Raw genomic sequence first — 17232 nt, 5'->3', positions numbered from 1 at the left:
CCTCCTGGGAGCCCCCGCTCCCCCCTACCTCGCCTCCTTTCTCCTTCGGGACCCCCAGTAACAGCTTCTCAGCACAGGGGAGCACAGCCCACGTTTCCCTTTCCATGAAAGGCCTCGTCCGGCCAGGGAGGTTCTGGGCCCAGTTCCGCATGACGTCACAGAACTCCATCCCACAGGGCCCAGTGATGTCACACTGCGGAAGGTAGCCTGCTCCACAGGCAGGTTGGAGCCCACGAGGGCTGCTGCTTTTCCTCCTGAGCGAGTTCAGGCCGCGTTGCTGTGAGGACCTCAGAGAAGGGGCCTGGGATCTGTTTATGGGTGAAGCACCCCCATAAGGAGAAGAGAACCACTGTGGGCAGACCCTCCCCATAAGGTGTCTTTCCATTGTCCGGTCTGAGGAGTCCCCTTCCTGATCTGCTCTGCCTTGAAGGGCGGACAGTCGGCGGCCTCACAGAGGTTGCTGCCGCTGCTGCCGTGGGGGAGAGGGGGGGGTCAGCTGCCCCCTTCAGGGCTGCAGAGGGTAACCCGGGAAGGGGGCAGTTGGAGGGGGAAACTCTGCAGAGAGGCCCACTGGCCTGGGGCTTCTTCCTCCCCGGCAGCAACCTACCTGGGCTTCTTGCAGCAGAGCAGGGAGGATGATGCGGCTGATGCAGAGCAGAGCAACCTTGGACAGGTGGAGGCAGCTGTGGAGCAAGTCGATGGCCAAGTCCAGGCTCAGGTACTACAGCTCGGCCGCCATGGAGCAGCCCAATCCCTGATCACCAGGTGCCTTTAGCACACCTCTTGGTCAGGAAGATGCTACAGGACTGCTGACCCTCTGCCCCACAGGACGACAGGGCTCTCCTCTGGCTGGGGCTTTGTTTGGTAGGGGCAGAGCGGGATGTGAGCCAGCAAAGGAGACCAGGAGGCAGCCCCGTGGCCTGGAGACCTTCGATGGGCCAACTTTTGTGTTCAGGCGTGCAGCCAGAGCGGATTGGGAGCATGTGCCCCTGCCCTTAAGAAAGACCCCCTAGGCCCTGCCAACAAAGGAATGGGAGCGCTGCCAGGGAAAAGGACCACACTGCAAGGCTGGCCAGGCTTGGCAGGAGGGGTCGTGGGAAGGCCATGGCTGGTGGAATAGCCCCCTTCATCAGCCCTGGAGGGGAGGCAGAGTCCGGCCTACAGAAGCAGCCATGGCTCAGTAATTTCTGCCCTGAAATTTGTTCCAAGGGCACACCCTGCAAAACAAATGGGAGCCCGGGTACACACAACATCTGGGCCTGGCTTATCGGGGCTTCATGTGAATAAAACCAAGGAAGATGGGAGCCAAAGTGAATCTCCACAAAGATGCCCCTAGGGGACCATGGAGGAAGAAAGGGCCCAGTGGAGAGCCCCCGCTTTGGGGCCCTTTGGGGGTGATCCGGGTCTCTGGGGGAACCACTCTCCAGGCACTGCTGGGCTCCCTGGGCTCCATAGGTGGCCTTGTGCCAACCCTGCCAGATCGACACCCTAAGCTCTGAGAAATTCAAGGGGGTGGCAGAGGCCCATCCCCACCTTCCGTGACTGATGGCGCCACCTTTCACAGGGCGCTGTCTCCTTCTTATTTTGTGACTGACCAGAAAGTAAGGTACTCTAGAAACATCAAGACGGTAAGGAAGACCTGCCAACAGTATCTCCTCTAGAAGTGGCTTTGCCCACCTGGACACGGAAGCCCCATCTGAAGGGAGACCGGGGCAACCAGCCTCTGGCGCCCTCTCAGGTGGGGGGGCTGGGAAGGCTTCAGGGCCCTGGTAGAGGCAGAGCCGCATGGGAAGACTCGGTCTGCACCTGCCAGCTTCCTTCCCAGCACGGAAGCAGCTGCCCAGTGAGCCCAACCGAGGGGAGGATTCAGGCAGCCCCCAGGGGGCCGAATGGTCCAGGGCGGCAGCTACCAGAGGGGGAGGGGGGCGTGCTCTGTGCTCCCCATTAGGTCAGGCTCCTGAACTTCAATGCGTGGGTGGCAGGGAGCGCAGGGTCAGCCGCCTGCAGGCCGGGCCAAACAGGAGCGTTTGCCCCTAGGAATCAACGTCGTTTGTGGAAAACCTATTCAACGGACAGCTGGAGCCTAAAAGCCTCCTTCCTTTCCCCGCAGGTAGGTAGGGTCAGGGTACAGAGGAGGGTCCGAAGGCTGTTGCCAGGCAGGACCGCTGACCAGCCCCTGGGTGCTCGGGGTTGGCAGTGAACCTCCTGTCCTGGCAGCCTCTCCATTGCCCTCAGCTCTTTCGCCGGAGCAGGCCCAGCTCTTGCAAGCCATGGTGGATCCCTGCACCCGCTTCTTTGAGGTAAGGCCAACGGAGGTTCCTCTCCTCCGGAGGGGCCCCCGCCCCCCAAGAGAGAAAGTCCTGGTAGGAGGGTTGTGCTGGCTCCATTTCTGTATCTGAACACTGGCAGGAAGTCAATGACGCGGCTGCCAACGAAGAGCTGGGCAGCATCGAAGAGGAGACCGTGGAGGGCCTGAAGGCGATGGGCTGCTTTGGGCTGCAGGTGCCGGAGGAGCTGGGGGGCATTGGTCTGACCAACACCCAGGTAAGGCTCTCGGGAGGCTCCTGGAGGGAAGCAGGGGGTCCTCCTTGTCCCTCCCCGCCCCCCAGACACGGGGCCAGAGCCACCGCAGAGGGTTGGGGGCATCGTCCGCCTCCCATGCCAGAGTGGCAAAGGTGGTTCTGCTGCCCCAGAGGGAGGGTCCCTCATCATGGCTCCTGGGTTCCTGGGCCAGCGGCCGAGGGTGGAAAGGCTGGTGGGGGCCCTCCCCCTATGGCTGCTGGGTGTGTGTGTGTGTGTGTGGGACCAAGAGAAAAACTTCTGGGCAGCTCAGGGCTGTTCTAGGGGCGGAGGGGGCAGTGGGGCCTCCTTGGCACTCTCTGGGCTCGGCCGCTTCCTTGCGCTGGGAGGGAGCCAGCTTGGCTCTCTGCTCACAGTCAAGAATACAGGTGGGCCTTGACTTAAGACCACAATTCAGCTCAATCGTTGCTAAGCAAGATGGTGGTTAAGGATGACCTTTCTTGCCACGAATTTTAAGTGAATAGCTGCAGTGGTAAGTAAATGTCATTAAGTGGATCTGGCTTCCCAGTTGACCTTGCTTGTGAGGAGGCAAAAAAAAGGGGGGGGTCACCGCGACCATCATAAATACAGGCCAAGCCTCTGGATCCTGATCCCGTGACCCCATGGGGATGCTGCCACAGTTGTAAGAGCGAAGAGTGGTCGTAAGTCAGTGTTTTTCAGTGCTGCTGTAACTCTGAACGGTCACTAAGAAGAACGGCCATCAGTCGAGGCCTACCTGAGGGCTTGTCAGGTCAGCCTGGGCAGTTCCCACCTAGGCTGAGGCACCTCTCACGGCCTGTCCATCCGCCTGGAGCTCCATCCGCGGGGCCTGTGGCAGGGGGTTCAGCCGGGGGTGGGGGCCCTGACTGCCTCTGTGGAAGGGGCTTTTTTCCAGGCGGTTCAAGGAACGCCCCCCAGGAGGAAACAGCCGCACCCCACCCACCCGGGCAGAGAGCAAAGGCCTCTCCCTGTTTCAGCACCCAAGGCCTTCCTTAGTCAGAGGCAGCCAAGCTCAGAGAGCCCGCAAGGTCACTGGTGGAGGGAGGGGAAGGGAGGGTGGGGGGGCCCTGATGTGGCCACCTGCAGCCTCCTCCTGATGGCGGCGCCTTTCCTCCTCTAGTACGCTCGCATGGTGGAAGTGGTTGGGATGCATGATCTCGGCGTGGCCATCGCCCTTGGTGCCCACCAGTCCATTGGCTTCAAGGGCATCCTCCTCTTTGGAAACAAGAGCCAAAAGGAAAAATACCTCCCCAGGCTAGCATCTGGTAGGCCGAGTGCCGCCCTCGAACCCAGTGGCTGAGCGAGGGGCTCCCCTAGCAAAGGGGCCAGGCGGAGGGACAGCTGGGCCTGGCATGAGCTGAGCAGGGAGGGGCAGGAGTGGCCCCAGATCTCAACACACGAGATGCCTGTACGTGCCTGGAACATCTTCCGGGTCTGGGCTCTTGTTCCCCTGGATGGACGCGAGAACTAGCCTCCTGAAGGCTGGAGAGGTCCAGGTGGAAGGAGGGTGGGGAGGGCTGCTTTTGGGGTGTAGGAAGTGACGGCCCCTGGCAAGGCTGCCGCTGTCTCCAAGGAAGTCTGGGCTCCCCTCTCTCATCCCAGGTGAGGCCTATGCAGCCTTTTGCCTGACCGAACCCTCCAGCGGCTCAGACGCAGCCTCCATCCAGACAGTGGCTGAGCTCAGCCCCTGCGGGGGCTTCTACACGCTCAACGGGAGCAAGATCTGGATCAGGTGAGAAGTTGGGCAGGGGCCTCCATGGCACGGGTGGTTCCCAAGCTGTAGTGCTGGGCTCCACGGCTGGTGGCCGGCCACTAGCCTGGTCCACCTCACTTCCCTTCCAGCAATGGGGGCACGGCCGAGGTGTTCACGGTGTTCGCAAAGACTCGCATCAAGAACATCACCACAGGGGAAGAAACAGACAAGATGTCGGCCTTCATCGTGGAGCGAGCCTTTGGGGGGGTGAGCAGGTGAATCAAGGGGGCCTTGTGAGAGCGAGGGCCGTCAATGCCACCAGCGGCCATCCTTCCCCTCCCTCATCCCTTCTGAAGCTCATCACCGTCCCCTCCGGCGTGGGAGGGGGCTCCAACTGAAGGAGAGGGAGGGCCGCCCAGCGGATCCGGCTCTGACGGGCAGCTGCGATCTGCCCTGTTCCCTCTGTGCCCATGCCCTGCAGTGGCCCTCCGGAGCAGAAGATGGGCATCCAGTGCTCCAACACGGCCGAGGTGCACTTTGAGGACGTGAAGGTGCCCGCAGAGAACCTGCTGGGGGGGCTCGGCAAAGGCTTCCAGGTGGCCATGCACATCCTGAACAACGGCCGCTTCGGCATGGCTGCGGCAATGGCTGGCACCATGCGCGGAGTCCTCCTCAAGGCGGTATGCGGGCATGGAGGCCGTGGTGCCTGCGGTGGGGGGCCCTCCCCTGGGCCGAGGGGGCTCCATCCCTACTCCTTACTCTGGGTCTGCACAGGTGGATCACGCGGCAGACCGGCAGCAGTTTGGCAAATCCATCGGCCGCTTTGGGGCCATTCAGGAGAAACTGGCACACATGGCCATGTTGCTCTACGTGACCGAAGTGAGTGCGGCTGGCCAGCCTCCTCTAGAGAGCTCCCCATCAATCCTGAGCTCCATCCCCATGCTCCTCGGTCGATATAAAGCCGCCTGCAAGGTGGGCTTCAGGTGGCCGTCACAGGCATCCCCAGGGGTGGCGCATCCCCCTCAGAGGGCAGGGCCCAGGTGTGAAGCTACCCAGCCCTGCCCTGCCCCTTGCAGGCCATGGCCTACATGCTGAGTGCTAACATGGACATGAAGTTGCCCGACTACAAGCTGGAGGCGGCCATCAGCAAGATCTTTGCCTCCGTAAGTGGGTCCGGTGGGGGCAGCCCTACTTTCCGGGGGGGGTTGAGTAGTGCCTGTGCAGACCTTGCCCTGGTCCCAGCGGGTGGAGGGAAGTGGGGCAAGGCGGCTGGCCATTGGCACCCCGCTGCCTAAGTGGAGCACCCTCTGGGCCAAGAGGCCCCAGCTGGCTCCGGCCAGATCTCCGTGGCTGGTCTGCCGGACTTCAGCTGCAGCCGCAGAGCCTCTTGCAGCCATGGTTGGGGACCCTGCGGGGGAGCCTTGGGGGGGCAGTCAGCCTTGCTGTTGGTGTCCCCAGGAGGCAGCCTGGACTGTGGCCGACGAAGGCATCCAGATCCTGGGTGGGATGGGGTACATGAAGGTAAGTCCCCTCTGGGCTGGGTGGGGTCTCCTGGGTCAGGACACGACTGGCTCCGCCCAGGCCGGCTTGGGGCCCAGCAGGACCCCCTGCAGGCTGCTGCTTTCCCTGGGCAGGAGAGCGGCCTGGAGAAAGTCCTGCGCGACCTGAGGATCTTCCGCATTTTCGAGGGCACCAACGAGATTCTCCGCTTGTTCGTGGCTCTGTCGGGCATGGAGGCAAGTCAGGCCATCTTTGGAGGCCAGCGTGGTCCTCGTGGGCAGCCCACCCAGGACAAGCAGCGCCCTCCATGAGAAGCGCTTCTGTGTGGCTCTGGAGGGGGGAGGGGCTGTAACGGAGAGAGAGCCCCTTCAGAGCCATCCTGTCTCTTTGCCCTCCCCAAGGCTGAGCTAGCAAAAGCCTTTCTGCTCCTTTGCTGTTTGCACAGCCAACTACTCCCCCATCAGAGGCCCTCGAGCAGCAGCCTCCCCTTTACCAGCCCTGGCAGAGAGGCCCCCTCCCCCGTTGCCTGGGTGCCTGGGAAAGCACGCTCTCGTCCCTGCCCGCTTGCTGGGCTACGGCATCCATCTCCTTGGAACACGGCCACCCCATGCCCTGAAGTGTGTGTGCATGTGGGGTGGGGGGTGGGGAGATTGGGGAAACTGCCCCAGGACAGAACCTGCTGTCTGCTCTCAGTATGCCGGGCGCACCCTGAGCGGCCTGCGCAAGGACCTCTCCGACCCCCTGCTGCACCTGGGATCCATCTACAAGGAAGTGGTGATGCGAGCGAAACGGTGAGGCTGCCCCCCACCCTCTGGAGGAAAGTGGGGTCTGAGGAGGCGCCTCCATTCCCCAACAGCCACCCTCAAGATCCTCCCCTTCCCCCCAGGACTTCCAAGGCCTGCTGCTGACCCCCTCCCCGCTGGTGCCACGCCCCTATTCAGCAGGTGCCCCACTGTCTTCCTCTCCTGCAGCAAAGTCGGGGTCCCCACTGGGCAGACGCTGCAGGGCCTCGTCCACCCGGAACTGGAAGACTGTGCTGCTCTGGTGAGAGACCCGGCCGAGGCCCAACAGGGCGGGCAGCTTCCTCGGGGCATACTTGCCCGTTGGCAGCCAAGTAGACTTCCCTGCTCCAGGCGCCCAAGAAGCCTTCTGGCCAGAGGCTGAGGGGCCTCGTCCAGGGATACCCCGGGCCCTTCTGGACGGAGTCTCCTCCAACCCTGTTCCCAGTGGACCCCCTTCCCAAGAACCCCAGTTAGAAGAGAAGCTGTCCTCCTCCTGGGGTGGCTCCTGGCTGTCCCCAGGAAAGCAGCCAAGATGGCCTTCCTACGCCCCTCCTCTTCCCCTGGGGGAAGCCGGCGATGCCCGTCCCCTCCCCACAGCCGCCCCCCTGGGCCTGAGGCTCAGCAGCTGACGCAAGAAGTAGAGCTGAGCAAGAAAGGGGGGAGGGGTCCCTCCCTTTATGATCCATGGGGCCACATTCAGCTGAAGTCCCCCCATCCCCCCCCCATTTGTCTCCTCCCCCGCAAGGTCACCAGAGCTGTGGAGCTGTTTGGAGAGACCATCGAGAGCCTGCTCTTGAAGTATGGCGCAGCAGTGACGGGTACAGGCTCTGAGGCGAGCGGTCTGCCAGGCATCCTGGGTACCCATTGTGGCACCCACTCCTTTATGGCACCCAGGGGCCTCTAAGGGAGCTCAGGGCCAGAGCTGCAGGGAGACCTGGGCCAGCCCGATTCTCTCGGGGGACATGGAATTGCCCCAGCCGAGCCAAAGAGACAGGTGTTTCCACAGTGGAAATGGGGGACGGACGTTCTGCGGGACCCGCAGCAGCCCCAAGAGTTGCTGCAGAGGAAGCTGTAGGAGGTGGTGGGTGAGGGCTACCCGGGAGCCTGACCTGCCCTTCCCGGATTCTCCCCAGACAAGCAGTTCCACCTGAGGCGCGTGGCAGACGCTGCCATAGACACCTATGCCATGGCCGTGGCTTTATCCAGGTAGGAGGAAGGAGGTGGGGTGGGATGGGAAGCAGGTGTCTGCAAAGCCAGCCTTACCCGTGCCCCCTTCCAGGGCCAGCCGCGCCCTCTCCCTGGGCCAGCCCACTGCTCAGCATGAGAAGCTTTTGTGCCAGGCTTGGTGCCAGCAGGTAAGACAGACAGGTGCAGCTCCCGGGCTCTGCTGGCTCTTGGGATCTTGCCTGGTAGGGTCCTAGTTTGGAGACCCCCTGCCAGAGCCCTGCTGGCTTTCACCCTCTGCCTCCCCCGCACCCGCAGCCTGCTGGCTCCCTCCTCCACAGCTATGGGGCATGAGGCCAGATGGAGCTTCCTACCCCGTCAGTGGGAATGGGAGGGTGGGGGGTGGGAATTAGGCTTCAGCAAGACGCTTGGCAGTAGCCACAGCCTCCCGCAAGGTGTGTGGCTCTGACCCCAGCCAGACCAGTGCAGAAGCCACATCAGGGGCCTTTGCCTTGGGCTAGCTGTGAAGGAGCAGCCCCCTCCCCTCAGAGCACGGCTTCTCTGCCAGGGTATCCGCACCGTCCCGCCTGATTCAGCACCACTGAGCAGTGCATCTGCAAAAGGAGGACTGAGGGTGACATGATAGCGGTCCTCCAATATTGGAGGGGCTGCCCCAAAGAAGAAGAGGGGGGGCAGCTATTCTCCAAAGCAGCTGAAGCCCCAGAAATGCATTTTTTCAAGGGACAACTGAACTTTCTGGTTTTTCTTTGAAGATGTTTCGCTTCTCATCCAAGAAGCTTCTTCAACTCTTCAAACGTCTTCAAAGAAAAACCAGACAATCCAGTTGTCTCTTGGAAAAAGCACCTCTAGGACAACCATGACCTGGATGAATAAGGATCTCCCTGAGGGTGGAAACTAATCAAGGAGAGACGCAATCTAGAGCTCTGGAGAAATTTCCTGGTAGTCAGAATAGTGAGTCAGTGCAGCACCTTGACGCCAGAATAATGTGTCTGCTCCAATAATGGAGGTTTTTAAGGAAAACCTGGATGGCGATTTGCAATGGCACAAGGCCTCTTGCTTGAGTAGAGGGTTGGACGAGGCTCCTTCCAACTTATTCACGGAGATAAAAGCACGCCTTCCACCCTGTTTCCAGAAAGGAACACGGTGAGATCCTACAAAAACGCTACGACTTGCCTTCACTTTGGGGGAGGCTTTCTCCCCTGCCTAGGTGGACTGATCCAGGCGTCTCTCTTTGTGTAGGCCTTTCCACGAGTGCGGGAATCTCTGCAGGAAGTCAAATCCGCCAGCTGGGAAGAGGTCTTCACCCGCATGAAGCTGATCTCAGACGCCTTGGTGCAGCACAGAAGCACCGTGGCTTCCCATCCCCTGGGCTTTTAAAACTAGGGATTTCGTTTAGCATGGAACCAAATAAACGTTATATTATCCTTCTACTCCAGCGGTCTTCCCATGATTTGCTGGTGTCTGTTGCCGTTGTGTATGGGCAGCTCTTCACATCTGGAGAACTGACTGACTGGCATTCAAGGTGCATGAAACCGATTCCCTTGCTTGACCCCCAAAGAAGCCCCAGTCCTGCCTCAATTAGCCAAGTAGCACAGAAGGCCCATGGCTCCTGCTGGACATTTTTTTGGATTATGTGCTATCAAGTGGGCGACCACATGGGTAGATCTTCTCCAGGACTATCAGTCCATTCAATGAACGGGTATCAATCTACAAACGTATCAAATCAGAACCAGCCTAGGAGCCCGTAAGGACTCAGATCAATTGAGCAACCACCAGCGACCGCACCGACCACGTCACCAAAGACAGACAGCCGCCTCACATGACACCCGCCCCCCCAACTAGGGTCACCTCTCCCCCAGGTGACCTCTGCATGCCATGACTTCAATCACACGGCCTCATGTGACCTTCCCTAGGCAATCTCTGCGCCTCCTGACCCATTGATCCTGTAACCACACATAAAAGCAGAGAGGAACTGAATGAAGATGCTTTAACAGAAGCTCTGCTGTCCTCAGGACCAGCCGAGTGGTAGAAACAGGGCAGAAAACATCCTGCAGCCAAGAAGGCTCTACAGGCACTTGCACCACTCAGGTGACCCAGAGACACAGGCAAGACCTCCAAGTGGCCTCAACGACCCCCTAAAAGGATGCAAGTGACCAGCTGCCCTCAAGGAGTATAAATCCTTCCCTTCCCCACCGTCCAGTCAGAACTGAGGAAGCTTCTTTTGGTGAGAAGCAAAACTTCTTCAAAAGAAAAAAATAGAGTCCAGTTGCCTCCCGAAAAAGCACCTTTGGTACATCCATGACCTGGAAGACTGAGAATCTCCACAGACCTTCTGCTGATGATGTTACCTAGCGTGGTGATGAAACGCGGAAGCCAGAGAGCAAACTCTGTCCACCACCAAAATCAGTCCTTAATCTGGTCCTCCCGGTTTTCCAATAGCGCATCCAGCCCCAGCCTAAGAGTCCCCCATCTTGAGGCTGGCTGTTCTCTTTCCTTCCAACCATCCCAGCGTTACACCTGGGCCTTTGCATAAAGGTTTCCCAAACATTTGGAAATGTTTCCTGTGGTTATTCCACAGCATTCTCGGGAGTCTTCTCCAAGACCCTCGAGTGCCCCTGCTCCCCCTCCTCCTTCCAGCTTGGCTTCCCGAGAGTCCCCCGGGGCTCTGACCAGGCATGGCCACGTCCCCTCGCAAAGGTCCTCCAGCGCCTCTTGGCCTGTGGCAAGAGGCCGCATGGTGCCTCTTCTCTCTCCCACTCGCCCACGGCCTCCCTCTGGCTCCAGGAACTTCTTGGGACCAGCCCTTTGAGCCCACCCAGGGTCCCATGCTGTTCTGTCAGCGGGGATAAAATAACAAGAGCTGTAGTGGGCTGTATTAAAAAGTAGTTTTTAATATTTACACTATACATTCCCACTTTAGCCATGACAGACAGTTGGGTGACTTTGGGACAGTCACCCTCACAGTTGGCTGTTGTGGAGAAAAGAGGAAGGAGGTTATGTTCACCACCTTGAGTTCTTTGTAAACATAATAAAGTGTGATACAAATAAATACGTTTTCTGTTTGGAGCGAGTTCTCCTTAGCCAGAGCTATGATCTCTATGGTCTCTTCCAACCCTCTAATTCCAGGAATTAACTGAGTGTACTGGAATCAGGGTAGAAGAGGAGTGGTTCCTCCAGTTTAACAGCCGCTGGCCATTCCCTGAAACAAGAAGAGGCTGACTGCCAAGCTCAGGGGTCTTTGTTATTATTACCTTTATTGTCAGAGTACAAAATGTGTACAATGAGGTTGGCTGAGACTCCCTTGGTGCACCCCCAACACAACTCACAGTGAGGACAGAAGTCCCTAACCCAGTCCCAATCTCATTACACCAAGTGACCTTGTTGCACAACGCGCTGGCCCTATCCTACTATGTTGACATAAAATTATTTTCCATTCAGGAATCGGACAGCCCACGGGTAGAAACTGTTCTTCAGCCTGTTGGTGCGGCTGGCTCTGCTTCTCTATCTCCTACCCGATAACAGGAGAGTGAAGAAGGGCTGACCAGGGTGTGGGTCGTCCCTGAGGATTTTCCTCAGTCTCCTAAGGCTTATGGGCCCTAGCGATGTCATCTAGTGGTATCATAGAACAGCCCACGAGGTTTTGTGCTGTGCTCACCACCTCTGTAATGTCTTTCTATCTGTGGCTGTCAAGCCAGCATACCCCTCCGTCATGCAATATGTGAGGACGCTTTCTTTTTTCTAAAACAAAGTTTTTATTTTTTACAACAAACATATAAACATAAAAACATAAAACCATATAAATTCTCACCTTATCGATCTAGCTTGTGCTTATATAATATCAATTATTAAACATTCATTTGACTATTTTTCCATCATTTTATATGAGATATTCTAATTTTCATTATGATTTAATCTTATACATTCATCCAATGGTTATATATTTTATATTGTATTCTATATCTATCTATTAACTTTTATTGTAAGGCTTACTAGTCTATTTCTTTACCATGTCTTTTTATCTAACCATTGATAAAATAAATCCCCTATCATATAAAATTGTTTATCCTCTTGTTCTCCAATTTCAAATGTCAATTTACTCATTTCGGCACAGTCTATGATTTTCTTAATAATTTCCTCCTGCATAGGCTTTTTTTCATTTTTCCAGTTCTTAGCAAATACAATTCTAGCCACTGTTAAAACATTTACAATCAAATATTTCAATTCTTTACAATATATTTCCGGTATAATTCCCAATAAAAATATCTCAGGTTTAAAGTCTATGTGTTGTTTTGTCATTTTTATCAACCATGTGTGGATTATAGTCCAATATCTTCTTGCATCCGAGCGTGTCCACCACATGTGGTAATATAAACCAGGTATCTGATGACATTTCCAACATTTATCCAATTTATCCTTGAACATCCTGGCAATTCTTGTGAGGGTAAGTGCCACCTGCAAAATATCTTATACAAATTTTCTTTATATGCAGTTGACCCTGTCATTTTATATTTTTGAGACCACAATTTTTGCCATTTATCTAAGTTAATCCCATATCTGAAATTTTTCCCCCATGCAATAATTGTTTCTTTTACTTGTTCTTCCTCTAATTTAAACTCTAGCAAGTGTCCATAAAGTTTTTTTATTACTTTTTCATCAGTACCTGTCAAAATTTTATCTAAATCAGTCAACTTGTCAGATACTTTGTTTTAATATCTTTATCAAATCTAGATTGTATTTGCAAATATGAAAACCAATTCATTTTTACACCTTGTTCTTCCAACGCTTGCATAGATTTAAGTTCACCCTTTTCATTCAATATCTCCCCATATCTAACTGTTTGTTCCTTTTTATATATTATTGGATAGGAAAAAGCTTCAATAGTAGATAACCATAGTGCAATTTTTAAATAATATTGCTTTTTTATCTTCTCCCAGTTTAGAAACAATGCTTCTCGAATATAATGTCTTCTAAAATACCCCTGCGTTTTAGTTCCCTTATACCAGAGGAAGGCATGCCACCCTAACAGCAAGTCATGTCCTTCTAAATTCAAAAGTCTAGTATTCCTTAATGTTATCCACTCCTTTACCCACATCAGACTTGTCACTTGGTAGTATAATTCCCAATTGGGCAAAGCAAATCCTCCTCTTATTCTTGCATCTTGTAACAATTTAAGTTTTATTCTTGCTTTCTTCCCCTGCCAAGTGTATTTTAGCGCTATTTTGTTTAAATCTTCAAAAAAAATTCTTTCCCTAATCTGATTGGAATTGTCTGGAATAAGTATAAGATTCTGGGCAATACATTCATCTTAATTGTAGATATTCTCCCAATCAGTGATAATTGTAAATTTTCCCATTTTATCAAATCTGTCGCAACCTGTTGTTTAAGTTTGAGATAATTGTCCTCCTTAAGTGTGCTACATCTTGGTGTTATATGTATCTCTAAATACTTAACCTTGTTTGTGACCTGGATCCCCAAAACTTCCTCCAATTCATTCTTTTGTCTTACTAACATGTTCTTTGCTAAAATCTTTGTTTTATCTTTATTTATTTTCAAGCCTGCTACTTTCCCATACTCTTCTATCTTTTCTATCAGTTTAGGTGCAGACTCCAATGGATCCTCTAATATAAATACCAGGTCATCTGCAAAAGCTTGTAATTTATACTCTTCTTTTTAAATTTTCATTCCTTTTATTTCTTTTACTTCTCTGATGTTCCTATTCAGCACTTCCAGAACACAAACAACAGAGGCAACAGTGGACAGCCTTGTCTGGTCCCTTATATCTATAAAGTCTGTTAACTCTCCATTTATCGTAACCTTTGCAGTTTGTTTATGATATATTGTTTTGATGGCTTGAGTAAATTTTTTACTAAAGCCCATTTGGTCTAATTGTAACAGCATAAAACACCAAGTCACATTATCAAAGGCTTTTTGTGCATCTATAAACATCAGAGCCATTTGTTTTTCAGGATGTGCCTCACAGTATTCCAGTGTATCTAAAATTATTCTCATATTATCTTTAATCTGTCTCTTTGGCAGAAATCCATTTTGATCAGGATGAATACAATTGTTTAAATATCTTTTCAGTCTTTCTGTCAGAATTGAAGCAAACATTTTATAATCTGAATTTAATAGGGATATAGGTTTGTAATTTTTAACTTGCTGTGGGTCTGTGTCCTCCTTCGGTACAAGTGTTATATATGCTTCTGACCATGTTTTAGGTATTCTCTTCTTTGTCGTAACTTCATTCATAATTTCTAATAAGTGAAGTTTCAATGTTTCCTGGAATGTCTTATAAAATTCCACCTGCAAACCGTCTGGACCTGGTGCTTTCCCAATGTTTTGCTTTTTTAAAGCTTCTGTTAATTCCATCATTGTTATGTTACTTTCTAACATTGTTTCAATATCTTTGGGTATCTGGGGCAAATTTGCTTCCTGTAAGTATTGTTGAATTCTTTCTTCCTGAACATTCTCTTGATGGTACAGTTTTCCATAGTAATCTTGAATATTTTTTTTCTTCTCTGTATTTCCATAGCATACATGTCTTTCTTCGTTTATCAATTGATTTATTATTCACGAGTCTCTTTCCTTTCTCAATTTATATGCTAGCCATGTGCCTGGTTTATTTGCATCTTCAAAATAGTTCTGCTTAGCATTTCTAATTTTTTGTGCTATTTCTTCTTTTTCCATTAGCCCCATTTTATGCTTAGTTGTTATTTCTCACCCGTACCAACGAGGTGAGAAGTCCAAATTTCCAACTGAATACAAACAGGCAAACAAATCCAGCAATTATGGAGTTAACTCTTTTGAGCCAATAATGTTCTTGGCAGTCTCACACACGCTGTTTGCCAAGTCCGACCAGATAAGAGGAATATCAATCACAAGCTGCCACAGAATACACACCAAAGCTTCTCTGAATAATTCACACTAAGTAACATCACAAGTTCCCAGAGCGAACACACCCTTTTATTCCTTGTGGGGCGTGTCAGTCCCTCATCTCAGTCTCTGATTCATCCTTTCTTTCTGTGTTGCAACTCACACTTTTGCCTGCGCCATTGCCTCACATCAAGCCAGCATTCCTCAGCTTGATCCTCAGTCAGAGACTCTGATACGCCCTCCTGGTTATCTGCCGACACCTGAGGCACAATCAGGAAGGAAGGCCTTGCCGAAGAGTAAAGTCCTGGGGAGGAAGGCAACTCCAAATCCTCCTCTTCCTCATTGTCCAAGTCTTTGTTCTCTAACAAAGCAGGCTCAAACCTCTGAGCCACAACACTTAGTTATGTCCATTTTAATTTTAATGTCCTTTTTTTGTGGAAATTTCTGTAGTTCTTTTTCCAACTTCTTGTAGTCATCTTCCAATATTTTAAAGATTTTTTTCTGTTTTATATTTCTTTTCCTTGTATAGTCCATTATCAAACCTCTTGTATAAGCCTTCATCGTGTCCCAGTGGTTCTGTAATGATCTATCCTCTTTTGTATTTTCTTTAAAGAAAAAAATCAATTCTCTCTCAATTTTCTGTTTAAAGTCTTTTTCCTTTAATATCATATTATTTAGTCCATCTAGATCTCCTTTTTTGTCCTTTCCATACAAGTGTTATTGGATTGTGATCTGCCCAAGTATTTGCTTCTATTTCAATGTGTTGTATGTTAGAAAGCAATTCTGTTGACATCCATATCATATCTATTCTAGACCATGATGCATGTCTATTTGAATAAAAGGTATATTGTTTATTTTCCGCATTTCTCTCTCTTCATGCATCTTTTAAGTTTATCTCATCTACCATTCGAAAGGATTTTGGCAATGTCTTTCTAGTTTTCTTTGCTGTTTTTTGTGTTTTATAATCCAATTTGTTATTTATTATTCCATTAAAATCTCCCATCAGACAGATATTAGCATAGTCCAGTTCAATTATTTTCTTATGTAATTTCCTGTAAAATCATTTGGAGCATAAATTGCTATTAAAAGTGCCTTTAGATTATTGTCCATTATCTCCACCATCAAAATCTTTCCATCATCATCTGTATATATTTGTTCCACAGGAATTGTATCTCTAATGTATAACACCACTCCTCTCTTTTTACAATGTGTTAACACTGTAAATAATTTTCCTAATTTTTGTTGTTTCAATATATAACCATGTTGTTTTTTAATATGTACTTCTTGTAGGCAGACTATATCAAATTTTAATTTCTCTAACTTATGAAATACTTTTCTTCTTTTAATAGCCGAATTAAGCCCATTTATATTAATTATAATATATTTTTTCTCATCCATTTTAGACTTTGCAAGAAGGATTTGTTGCTCTAGTAGATCATGGTTCTAATTCTCTGGGTACACCACCTACGTCTCCTTTCTCTTTTTCAATTACTGCTGTACATTCCTCTTGAAATTCAATTAACAACTCTTCTTTTCTTGTATTTTCTTCCCTTCCTCTAAAATATTCCAGATAGAATAACTCTGCTTTTTCAACTGTATCAATTCTGTGTCTTTGTTCCTGCCAGGTAAACATGAGGTAAACATGAGACCTTCTGTAATTAATTCCTCTCTTAAATAACTCCTTGGTAAAAAAAAACCATGTTTCTCCAACAATACGGCCTCCACCAATAGGAAGGCCCAGCATGTTTTATTGGCATAAAATCAAATTAAGCCCCTCCCCCAAATTAAGGCCTATATTAAACATGCGTAATGGGAGGGAATGGCATGGGGGCTTGCCATTAGGAAGGAGTTTTGTTGCATACCCAGATATGGTGCTGCCTGGGTTGACTTTGGCATTGGTGGGGCACTTCGTATCAGGAGACCTTCCTCCACCATTGCTTTCCCTTCTCCCTTGCTGCCGCGGCATTTAGAGCAACGCCGTGGCATTTGGCGCAGCCACACACAGCCAGACAGGGCTCTTCCCTGCAACCGGAGCCCAGCGGAGACACTCAGCTTCCGACGCTCTTATCACCACCTTCCCTTTGCCTTCAAAGGCAAAGCCAATTCTTTTAAAAATGACACCCTACTACTGGTACGACAAAGCCTCCCCTGCCCAAGAGGGCAGCCCAACCCCATGTGGGGAGGCGAATCTCCTGGGGCCGCAGCGCAGGATCGGCCCACCCCGGGAGAAGCACCCAGCCGCCATCCCTGCCTGGCGCCGGGCAGAGCATGAAGAGCTTTGCCTGGGGTGCCCAGCGCAGCTGACAGGCGGGCCCTCCCGCCCAGTGGCAGAGCTCTCGCCAAGGCAATGAGCACATCCCTGCTGGACCCTCCACTCATCCCGCCAGGGCTGTGCCAGAGCTGTGCGGGATGGGCAGAGCTGGGAAAGCAAGCTGCGGGTGCGCGCCCACCTGCCAAGCAAAAGAGCTCGGCCGACCTGAGCTTGGATTCCTTCCCAAGTCCCTCCAGCGCAAACCCAAAGGGGCCATCGGAAGAGGCTGCCCAAGGCAGTGATAGCGCCCACCCATCCATGGACAGGGAGGCAAGGCGATGGCCTGTGCCACATCCTCCTCTGAGCTGAGCCCTGCTGAGTCAGCACCT

General features: G+C 51.8%; 1 protein-coding gene across 1 annotated transcript; it reads left to right on the top strand.

Annotated features, from left to right (window-relative positions):
• The first annotated feature begins 1785 nt into the window (after nucleotides 1-1785).
• On the top strand, nucleotides 1786-9814 carry LOC113450919 (very long-chain acyl-CoA dehydrogenase, mitochondrial). Its single transcript, XM_087933801.1, has 17 exons — nucleotides 1786-1892; nucleotides 2198-2300; nucleotides 2410-2544; nucleotides 3680-3824; nucleotides 4162-4291; nucleotides 4402-4527; nucleotides 4734-4932; nucleotides 5027-5131; nucleotides 5329-5415; nucleotides 5711-5773; nucleotides 5887-6060; nucleotides 6446-6543; nucleotides 6724-6828; nucleotides 6931-7352; nucleotides 7668-7740; nucleotides 7814-7889; nucleotides 8959-9814. Exons 1-17 carry the CDS (start codon nucleotides 1786-1788, stop codon nucleotides 9094-9096), a joined length of 2286 nt encoding a protein of 761 aa, XP_087789927.1. The 3' UTR covers nucleotides 9097-9814.
• The last annotated feature ends 7418 nt before the right edge of the window (nucleotides 9815-17232 follow it).

Source organism: Pseudonaja textilis, chromosome 4 (assembly GCF_049901715.1).
Source record: "Pseudonaja textilis isolate UNSWEBS1 chromosome 4, rPseTex1.2, whole genome shotgun sequence".
Taxonomy (NCBI): domain Eukaryota; kingdom Metazoa; phylum Chordata; class Lepidosauria; order Squamata; family Elapidae; genus Pseudonaja; species Pseudonaja textilis.
This window is presented reverse-complemented; position numbering and strand designations above follow the sequence as displayed.

Bases quoted from the DNA above. Each gene is read 5' to 3' on its own strand.
- LOC113450919 (XM_087933801.1), top strand. From the start codon at position 1,786: ATGGGAAGACTCGGTCTGCACCTGCCAGCTTCCTTCCCAGCACGGAAG. The intron at 4,528-4,733 runs GTGAATCAAGGG...CATGCCCTGCAG, and splicing joins GCCTTTGGGGGGGTGAGCAG to TGGCCCTCCGGAGCAGAAGA. The intron at 7,353-7,667 runs GTACAGGCTCTG...GATTCTCCCCAG, and splicing joins GTATGGCGCAGCAGTGACGG to ACAAGCAGTTCCACCTGAGG.